Here is an 11,363-nt window from a genome sequence, read left to right on the forward strand (position 1 = left end):
GAAAAAACTAGAGAAAAAAAAAAAATTTTTAAAACTTTTAAAAAAAAAAAAAAAAAAAAAAAAAGCAAGGGGAGGGATGTGGCACTCGGGGTTTTCCATGAAAACTTTCCAAACTACTCTGAAATTCCTATATTTTCCCAGCAGCTTTGATGACATTCCAGACATCTAACGTGCACAGCATTTACAGTAAGTTATTTAATGGTGTTTGAAGTTGATTCTAGAGCCAGAGTTACTAATCTTAAAGTTATTTTAAAAATGTGCTAAACAGATCTTAAATCCGACATGGAACAGCCCTTGATTTGTCGGATATTCAGTTTTCCTTTTGATGTCACAGAATAAGAGTTGAAATGTGCATTATCTTTACTCTACAGTCTTTTCCTTTATTTTTTTATTTAACCGCTTTCCAAACTTGTAAAATGATTAAATCGAATCGCCCTCTCTTCAAAACCGTGTAGAAACCTAGGAAATTAGCCAGAATGTTCATCCCTCGAGTATTTCACAACATAAATTGGTTGGAAAAAAACAAAGAAATCAAAGCAAAGCACAGTCAACTTCACTTCATGAAGGTTCCAACTTCTCAATAACAAAAGATGATGAAAATCTTAACTGTTAACCCACCCACTTCTTTGTGTTTCTAAACCATGCGAGGATCAAATTGTCTTAGCCCTTCCAACAAGGGGTCAAAGTTAAAGTCAAACACTGCGGTTGTAAAGGCAAATGCACGTTATGGAAAACAATGAAGGTCAAGAAGACCTTTGCAGAATCCCATCAGAATTACTGGACGGTACAGTCCAACAGGCAGGACACCAAATGGACCTTGAGGATTCTCCTCTTTCCTTTTCATTTAAAATCAAAAACTAAACAAGTGGACTGTGGCCAGACTTCCTACAGGAGCGTCACCATTCCTCCTCCCTTAACTTGCATCCAACTCAGTTCAGCTGGCCAAAACCCCGACCCACCTCGGTCATCAATTGCACCTTTAGCTCTCTTTTGTCTTCTATAGTGAGCTCAATCAGATCTGCTAGGAGTAGCCCTTGTGATGAAAAAGTTATGAAAACTCACCTGAATTACATTGTGAAGACAAAAATAGCAATCACAAATCTTAGAGAAGTATTTCAACAGCTACCCGGAAAAATACACGATATGGGATTTGTACCAATAGCCAACGCACATCCTTAAAAATTTTCCCAAAAATCTGAAAGAATCTTTAAAACAGCAAATATTTAACCATAAAGTTTTCTTTTTTTTTCTTTTTTTTTTTGTCTGTTTTGATTTGCATAAAGCACAAACCTGACATTGAAACATTATTTTCCCCCGATCAGCAATTACGTCAAAACCGACCCGCAAAAACTAAACATGACGCATCATCAGAAAGATAGAACACTTGTCCATAAAATAGTTTGGATATTTTACAGCAGTATAAAAATTTTTCCATTAACAAAGTTGGAAAAAACATGATCTGAAATAAGGTTTGGAATACTGAATCAACAGAGCTGTGATAAATAATAGTAAAAAAAAATACCCTATTTGATCACGGTGTGTTTATTTTTGGAAAAAAAGCCCCATGAATGTTCAGGACCAATCGAAGCTTAAACCAGCAACCTAAAAGCTGTAGTTCCCCGACATCTTACTATGATAGTGATCTGGAATAACCAATTGCATTTTAAAAAAACAAGAAAACATGATTTCAATTACATGACCAATTCAGACTTCGACATTTAAAAAAAAAAAAAAAGCCCCTGAGAAACATGGGAATCTGACCCAACTGATTTTAACATCAGATCCTTAATCTCTTTTCTCAATAAGTAACATTTAAAGAACGGACATTATACTGGTGACAAACTAATATATATATTTTAAAAATGATCGACCCCAGATAGTTTGAGTTTGGCAACGTGAAAACTCCAACAACAGCAATAAATACCACTAGTGTTGTCACTGACCATTTGCAGAATTGAGAGTTAAATTGCGACTTTTTCTCGTGTACTCCTTTGAGTAGTCATCTTCAATATAATTAACAGACAAATAATAGCGGAAATAACCTGCTCAAGAAGTTAACATTTCTGAATATATCTAAAGTGAAGAGAGAGCATTTAGTCATCTTTGTAACAGCCCTCACTCTGTGTGGGCAGCATCAAAACCTTATTTACATTCAATAGAGCTTGTCTGCTCTGGTGGAAATCAGGGTGATTAAAAAGAAAAGAAAAAAAACAATTGGAGTTCCAGGGAACTAAGTACCTGACTGCACCTCAGCATTGCCTAGTTGCAATATTTCAAAATTAGTCATCCTTCGCAGATAAGCGGAGTCCAGTAATCTGCAGCCTGGTGTCACAAACCCATGCTGTAGTGTATAGCATGCATGAGAGAGCCCTTTGTCCACAAAGGCTTGTTCTACCCAGAGATGCCCCCATCCCACTCCTGTCTACCTCTAACACTAAAAAAAAATGGAAAAAAAAAATGATAATGTGGTGTAGAAAAAAGGTGAGCCAAACAGAGAGCCAAGAGGTGTGCCGGAGGCATCCAAAAAGAGGACAAAAGTGTTTAAATGTGTATCATTTGTGACTGTGCAAGACCAGCAGTTGGTAAAAACCACAAAACAGGAAAATCATATCTCTAAATTGTCAACAAACCAAACACAACCGCATGAAGAGAAGGAGCAAAAAGGGATAAGCGTCTGGTAAAGAATGAAGCGTTGCTCGTCTCTTTGTGCAGCAGTGTGTTTCATGCAGGTGTTCGTCTCCGGAGGGCAACTCCTGCACCAAAGCGTGTCTTGAGAGGCCGGCGTCTCGCTCGCGGATCCTCCCTTCACACCAAGTTGTACTCTTTGAGATTGAGCTGCAAGATGGTGTCTTTGACAGCTGCGAAGACGAAGCGGATGTTCTCCGTGTCGGTGGCACACGTGAAGTGAGAGTAGATTATCTTGTCACTGTCAGGGTTCAAGTCCACAAACATCTTCAGGATGAACTCCCGACCCGCCTGAGCGTCCCGTTGAGGACCTGGGAAAACAACAACCATCTCATGATTACGCTCAATAGGAATGTTGTTTTTTATTTTCATAGACACCAGAGAATCTTGTCATTTTGTCCATTTTTGCCCAAAAAAAAAATCAACATGGGAATCACTTTGAAAGCCTGAAAAAAGCAATAGAGAACAAAAGTAAAAAGTTCAGCTTAGTGTATATAGTGATACTTTACAGCAATAAGTCTGTGAAAGAATGTACATATACGTTTAAGAATTTATTTTGTATTGTAGCGCACCCAACAACCACAAGATGTCACTCAAAAGTAAAAAAAATAAAATAAGATACACCAGCAGCTAAAAGGTGAGAAAAAGCACATCACTTGAACATTTTATTTAGCGACACTAAATCTGTGCCAACGTGAAAAAAGTGAAATGCAAAGTAATCATATTACCATCGAACTCTGGAAAATAGTCGACCAGGTGAGAGAACATGATTTTCTCCTCCAGCAGGTCTTTCTTGTTGAGGAACAGAATTACAGAGGAGTTCTGGAACCAGGGATATGTGATGATGGTCCTGAACAAAGCTTTGCTCTCCTCCATACGGTTCTAACAGGAAACAGAGTTACAAATTCATCTGCTGGGTCACAGTCATTTGTTGCCGCCTTATATGAACTAAACATCTCTGCATCTTCTTGGATAAGGTAAATATAAGCAAATTATATTTAACCTTGCCAAGGCTACTAAAAAAAGTTGAGAAAATCTGATGGAAATTATTCATTCATTTTAAACAGTTCCTGTTTCAAGATGCAGCTCAATCTGGGGAATATAGATTTAGAATCTTATCACAACTTTTTATGATATTTATTCTGATAAAAAAAAAAAAAAATACGATTACAAAAGGGAGTATTTGCAATTTATTTGCAGTCTTTTTTAAGCAACTGTAGAATGGCGTATCGTTTTGAAACACCCTGGAATAAACAACTCTAGGTCTGACTTTCCTAATTTGTTTCTTGGTCTTCATGATGCCATTTTTCATAAATTTTCCCCAACAAACCCCTCAGGTTTTGAAAAAAAAAAAAAACATCTCCATTTATACATTAGTTTAAATTAAACAGAGTTGAAGTTTGTTTTTTGGGTTTTTTTTTAATGGCACCATTTTGTGGTTGCCTTATGAAATAAATGAATATGATTTAATAAAAAAATTTTACTGCAAGAAAAAAAAAAAATCTAAAAATCCAGAGCAGCTGTGAAAAATGGAGCGTTTATGTTTTACCTCATTGTCGGACTCCACCAGAACCTGGTCGTACTCGCTGAGCGCCACCAGAAACATGATAGAGGTGACGTTCTCAAAGCAATGGATCCACTTCCTCCTCTCTGACCTCTGACCTCCAACATCCACCATCCTGATAGAACAGGATGGGGTAGATCAAATGGAAACACATAATTACAATCAATTCTATGTCTAGTTGTCATTAATAAGGCCGCAATAGTAAAATAGTAGATAATATTTAGGTTTAGTAAATTGAAACATTCGAAATGCAGAATGCACATGTCTCTTATTGAACAGTTTAATATAATAATGCTCAGAGTTAACAGGAATGATTGAAAAATTTTATAAGAGAGCACCCAATGAAATAATTTAGTAAAGAATCAGGGTTAAATCAGAACATAGGGGTTGGGATTTTTTGAAGAAAACCGTTTTAAGTTTAATTTTTTTTACTCATTAGTAGACAGGTGACCACATTATAGAGCATCACTACAAATCCCTGACTTCAAAACCCAGTATCATATAAATCCTGCTAACCAAACAGCCTGTTTTAACAATAAAGATAAAAATAATGACCAGAATCTCTGAAAAAAATAGTGTGGACAGAGCAAATCCTCCCTTGGATTAAGAAAAACTAGCGACAGAGACGTAAAAAATGTACAAGCAACGGGGAAAGTTCACGCAGAAAGCAACACTTATAGATTTTAAAACATGTTTAAATTTTGATTATAATGCAGCACTCCTCGACTCGGGTTACTTTGTAGTATGTATTTGTTTTAGATATTGCTTTAATGGGTCTTTTAAAATGAAACCAAGTGAAAGGACTTGAAACATGAACTACTGGTTTTAAATAGAATCAAACAAAGTAGCAAAAATCAATCTTTTTCCTTTAAACAGGATTATTACGCATTTTCCATGTACATAGTGTCATTTAATAGCACAATTAAGTAACGATTACCTTCATAATAAATATTCCATCTAAATAAAACATGAAATACGTAAATTTTACATAATAGCTCCACTTTCATGATGGGGTACTAAGCTAAAACTCACCGTTTGCACCATCAATCTATAAAAGGTGAACTGACCAGAAAAAGCAACAGCACAGATAAAATCAAGTTCCTCCAAAAGTCAGCCCAAAAATAAAACCCCGTCATAGAAGACCTCCGTTCCCGCCTCTAGAAACAACAAGTGACCTACTTAGCTCCATAAGCTCCCCTATGTTAGCCAAACCACACGTTCTGTTACGTTTAACGCCAAATAAGAATGAAGGAAGCCACCCTAATGGAGATTCTTGTCCAAACAATTGTAACCATCTCAGTCAACTGTAAGCAGAGCCAGTTTAGACCCACAAGGAGTTTTATTCTTCTAGCTATACATCAGCTAAAGAACACCTCATCGTGCATCAAACCAGCCATGTAATTAACAGCAAGAATGTGACAACGCATCACTAATAAATCACTAAAATTAAATCTGAATCAACGCTTTCCTCCCATTAAAACCCACCTCAATCTAAACCCTCAAAGCCTGCAGCACAAAACTGATGTCATTGAGAGTATTCAATGATTCACCGCCAACCGCAACAGCACAGTCGAGCAGAGGAGAGCCTATCAGCTAAGCTGCAGCGAGGCTGCTGGAAACCTCTTGAACGCAGCCTTATTGCGAGCAGAGTTATTTCTAGCCGTGCCGAACGTGGGAGGGGTCTGACACGATTGCTTCCTATCGATTTGCAATCGCTCTTCTTCCCTTAAAAAGAAAAAAAGGAAGCGACTCACAAGAAAAAAAAAAAAAATATGAGCCATATTAGCTCCTATGATGCACCCTGAACTTTATAACATTTCTTATCATTGAGATATTAACTTATTTCTCTATGTAGACTTGATTATTTGATCAATTTAGCGATTAAAGTTTGGTTGTCCAGTTTTTCTTTTTTTTATATATATCCAGCACAAACAAGACAGTCAAGTGATTAGGATGCATAAAACAAACACAGTCCACATTTTGGCTCTATTACAATCAGGCCTCTTGCTTGGCAACTATTATTCTCCCTTCTCTGACATTCCTCATCTTCAATGCATTAATTAGACACAAACCTTCAAAGATCAGCATCAGAATTCACTATTCCACCAACAGGAAGCTCTGACAACATCCAAAAAATAAGTGTTTGATAAGATGAACCAAACTGTAAATTCAATTAAAACATTTTTTATTAATCTCAAAGGGAGAATAAATTCTGCTGTAACTCATTAATTCAAGGTTCTTCAGAAAGTTGATGTAGACCCTGATGGCAGTGGGCAGGAAGGATCTCCTGTAGCAGTCAGTATTGCAGCGGCTCTGAAAAAGCCCGGCAACATGGCAACCCAGTCAGTAGAAATGCTGCATCTGTAACTACCTTATTTAATTGATTTTATATTTTTTTTTAAATCAGATCTTTCTTTCAAAGTGAGGTAGTTATTAGTCATAGGTATCTTATCTACAATAGTTAAAAGTTTATTGGTTTAGAAGAAATGTATCATTGTGCCTTAAAAAACTTAGAAATGTTACACCAATTTTACCAAGACTTATATTGGTTAAAAATTCTTATTAAATCTTCACTGTCTAGTCCACACAATGTCATTCATAGCTGTGGAGACACTGTGGTTTTCCATTATTAAATGTGATGTAATTTTAACGTTAGATTTTATTTTTAGATCATTGTAGATTTGTATATTTGTTTATTCTGTTTGTTTTTTAAGTTGGATCTTCAGTGTAAAATATTGTTTCCATTTAGTCTAACTAACCATAAGCCTTCTTCAAACATGACTATCAAAGTTAGCTGTGATTTCTATCTACAACATATCTACTGTAAGTAGAGCCTGCTAATAACAGAATCCCATTTCACACAGTCTGAAATCAATTATAAATCAATAATGAAGTCAATAGTAGATAACTAATTTTCAACTGCTATGCACTAACTGCAAAGGTAAATACCAACTGGATGAGATGTTTAATTAGACTTTGGGATTGAATACAAATAAATCCCAATATTCATTTAAATGCTTTGAAACATTTAAAAATGTTTCAGAGCGGCTTAATAAGGATTGAAGCAGAAATAAGGTACAGATGCAGGACTGGTTAAAGCAGTGAATGTTGTCTTCTACCTGAAAATGATGCTTTGCAAGTCGAAAGGGTATTCTATAATCCCAGTGGTTGGGACTCGAACCCTAAGTACGTCCTGCTGGGTTGGTAGGTAGGACGCGTCAGAGATACGACCCAGATCACTTAGGTAGCTAAAGGAGGAAAAAAGTGGAAATAAAAACAAGAGAGAGAAAGGGAAAAAAAAAAAAGAGAGTAAAGCATCACAGCAGATTAAACACCTTCAAAAGTGAGTTCAGATATACCGACATAGGACCATTTTCAAGAGGATAAGGGGTTAGAGCTCCACTTCCTTAGAAATATATCTTTATCTTTGATGGCAGCTCCCAAAGACCAACCAATTAATTGATCTTGCCTGCTAATTTTTTTTTTTACAGACAGTCTTTCGGAGCCACCATTGGGAACGTGTTAGTGCCGAGCATGTCCCTGCAGCGGAGGCTAAATGGAGAAGGAGGTAAAGTTTCCCCACTGGCTGACCAGCCGTGTTATAGTCCGTCAGCCTTTACTGGAAGCACTCGGAACCAGTACCTGAAAAAAATATTCTGCAGGTCAAATGGGTATTCATGGATACCAGTGGTGGGCACTCGAACCCGCAGCACATCCTGCTGGCTGGGCACATATTCTGGTGCCGCTATTCGTCCTAATTCGTCAAGGTAACTGCGAGAATGCAGGGAACATATGACAGAGGCGCACAGAGACAAACTAATCCGTGTCAACATTACAGGCCGATTCCAGCCGACTGCACCAAGAACTGCTGTCATTCAGAACGGACACATAAGAATCACTTAGATGATTACTTCATTTGTATAAATATTGCTGTCCGACTATGAATTAGACGAGTCTTCTTTCCAAACTCAGATCTTTCTAACAGAGCAAAATGAGGCTAATTAACATTTGATTCAAATAAATCCCATTCTTAGGTTCTCTCATCTGCCATAAATGTTTGCCCTCCTTCCAGAAGTGTCCGAAAAAGTCAAATCAATTACAGCACATAGCAGACAGACATACTATTTGGTTGAATCGGAGAGCTGGTACTCTCTCCTACGATCGTAAGCCTCCTTGATCCCGGGATCCTTCCAAAGCATCGTTATCGCACTGATGTACGGCTCTTCAAACGTCGACACCTTTTCCACGTCCACTTCCCGCACCAGAAGGGCGTTATTCTAAAAATACATCAATAAATAAAATCAACAACTAATCATGGTATATAGGATTTTGCATTTTGCTGTCTTCATAACAATCTTCTAGATTCATAGATGCCAAGAATTTTACGTTGTAGCTATCGTAACATTTTGAAATAGAATAAGGTAGATTTTTTAAGTTAAATCAATTTGGGTGCAATGCAAATCGACTACTTTGCAGCCAATTTCATTGTGTTAAAATCTGAAAACATTGTTGAGGCAAGAATCAGTTGTGCAAACTGCTTGATCTGTGTGGGACCATTTCAGGACAAAAAAAAAATAAATGAAATTACAAACAACGTGGCAGATGTTTTGTAAATAATTTGTAAGCAACTGTAGGAAAATATTGCCAAACACTAACATTAAATGTGGAGCAGCAGATTTAAAGCTAAAGGGCTATTTCGCTGTTTTTAAGAGATTGGGAAACTATCACATGATCTGACGGTGCAGATTGATTTATAAAAACGATATATTCCTTATAGCTCTATGAAACTGTCTTGAAAGGGAATTAATTTGGAAAACTGAATGAAGCAGATTTACACAAAAAGTCTAATTATGATAGTCAACCAGGGATCACAAGTCACATCTGTGCAGTTTTGCACAAATCTACTGATTGTGGTTCCAAAAAAAAAAAAAATTTTGACACGCATCCCATTTGTACAGCTGACCTTGTTCTCTTCATTCTCCAAGGGGATCTTGAGGGTTTCGGTGGCACGGATCATGGCCTGCATGGAGGTGAAGATGTTCTGATAGACCAGTTTGGTATAGCTCTTTTTGTCTTCATCTGAGTAGCCTGTCCCGTGGATTATCCTCATCTGTTTGATGAAAGTGCTCTTGCCACTTTCACCTGTCCCTAAAAGACAAGACGATACACAAAATCACCAATCAACTAGTGGAAAACACAAATTTGACTTCACATATTTTTGGTGACCATGAACTAAAATAAGGTAATAGCGGCTAAAAGTGCCGGGCTGCGACTGGGAATGATTAAAAAGAATGTGGTTCTAGTTCTTCTGCAAACGTGAGACGGAGGAATTGGTGCGTAGAGTGAAATCCATTAAAAGATGCAAATAAAAACAGCATTTATAATTACTCCACCTAGGCCTGTCACGATAAATTTTGCTGGACGATTAATTGTCTAAAGAAATTATTGCGATAAACGATAATATTGTTTCAAGACCTTTTGACACTGATTTAATGGAAATACATGCGATTTCCTGATATTTATTTTCAAAATAACACGTAACATTGGAACTGATAAACTAAATAAACAAAACAACCAAAAACAAAAATAAAATGGATTCTCAGTCTCCATTAACAAAAAACGTACTTGAATAAAAACTAAACAACATAAAGCCAAAGTGGAAATAAATACTGCATTCAACCAAAAGAGTGCAGATTATGAAGTCTGTATTGCCCTTCAGTAATCTCTAGATTTAAATAGAGAAAAAAGGCACATCCAACTTCCTAATGCAATAGTTCACACTACACCATTTTTTGCCCCTATTTTCCCCTTATGACAATCTTAGATCGTTGGCCGATCTGACCGATCACCCTGCAGTGTGTGGTGGGTTACGGTAGATCGTGGAGGCCGCTCCGATCTAAATCAGGGGTTTTCCCCGACTGGGAGCTTAACGCTGAATGTGACAGGTAGCCAATCAGAAACGCCGGATTCTCCTCCTGCTTTCTGAGGGGAAATTACGAGGGGAATCCCAAACAGCTGAAACAGCACAACCTGAAGTCCAGATGATATGTGGAAACATTAATATTTATTCAACATTAGTGCAAAGACTATAGAAATGACAAGGGGAGGAGTTGGAGCCCAATTGCTACCGCAGTTGATAAACCCGGTAGGTTTTCAGCTGTTCTTCGTTAACGTAACATAAATAGGTTATAATTATTTTCATTCAGTCAGGACTGTGATGCATGTGACAGGTAGATTCTAGTAAAGCACTGATTAATGCCTAATTTTAAAATTAGTTAACTGGACTTGTAGCCATTATTTTGTGCCCATGTGGCTGGACACCACTCGGCACGACACACCCGATCGAACCGTTATACCGTAGATTTCTGTCGGCTAATGTGTGGTCGCTCAGGGTTTGAAAATGGGCCGACGACTTGTGTAATGTGCGCTGGACATTAGACTAAGGAAATGAGGAAGGGAGGGTCAGTAGAGAGCACCGGAGCTGAGCCTTTTTTCATTCAGTGTCATCAACAGAAAGAAAAAAGGCAGGAAGAGACGATAAAGCCGATAATTAAAATGAGGTCGATAGGTTTAATTATCATCCGATTAATTGATTTATCGTTTATCGCGACAGGCCTAACTCCACCCATTTAATAGTTACTTAAAATATAACTCATTGACAAGTCCTTTGTTTGAAATGTATAAAAGACATCAAACTCTGATTATAAATGGGTGTGTTTGCAACAAACTGGTCTAGTCTGTCCACCCACACCTCAGTGCTGACGATGGGCAAGACTGAAGAAGGCTACACTAGTGTGTGCCGGGCATTGATCCAAACTGCAGTGAATCTTTCTGGTGATAAAAAAAAAACAACAAAAAAACAGGGACTTACCCACTTCATTTAATATAAAAAAAGAGCCTGTCATGTAAAAAAAAAAAAAAATATTGCGATCAAACTTACTTTCTAGTAATATACATTTAACACTGGAGTTGGAAAATATTTTAAGTGTCCAAAATAAGCAGCAGAAATGACTAAATAAATTATTTTTCTGTTCACATAATTGTCCTTTAACAAACAAAAAAAAAAAAAAAAAAAAAAGAAAGCTAGTTGAGCACAAAACCCCAGCCTGAAAAA

The 11,363-nt window shown here is 37.2% G+C and overlaps 1 protein-coding gene across 3 annotated transcripts in view; it reads right to left on the bottom strand.

The window, feature by feature from the left end:
- Positions 1–138: 138 nt before the first annotated feature.
- Positions 139–11,363, bottom strand: part of LOC106955270 (guanine nucleotide-binding protein G(q) subunit alpha-like) — a 39,393-nt gene continuing 28,168 nt past the window's right edge. For all 3 annotated transcript variants that reach the window (XM_015045363.1, XM_015045364.1, XM_015045361.1), the window contains 6 exons: positions 9,213–9,397; positions 8,372–8,526; positions 7,369–7,497; positions 4,235–4,364; positions 3,414–3,567; positions 139–2,996 (listed from right to left, as the gene is read on the bottom strand). In XM_015045363.1, the coding sequence (XP_014900849.1) occupies positions 2,806–2,996; positions 3,414–3,567; positions 4,235–4,364; positions 7,369–7,497; positions 8,372–8,526; positions 9,213–9,397 (944 nt within the window). In that variant the 3' untranslated portion in view covers positions 139–2,805. The remainder of the gene's footprint in view (positions 2,997–3,413; positions 3,568–4,234; positions 4,365–7,368; positions 7,498–8,371; positions 8,527–9,212; positions 9,398–11,363) is intronic.

The sequence above is a fragment of the Poecilia latipinna genome, unplaced genomic scaffold (genome assembly GCF_001443285.1).
Source record: "Poecilia latipinna isolate Pla-1442-1.1 unplaced genomic scaffold, P_latipinna-1.0 Scaffold723, whole genome shotgun sequence".
Taxonomy (NCBI): domain Eukaryota; kingdom Metazoa; phylum Chordata; class Actinopteri; order Cyprinodontiformes; family Poeciliidae; genus Poecilia; species Poecilia latipinna.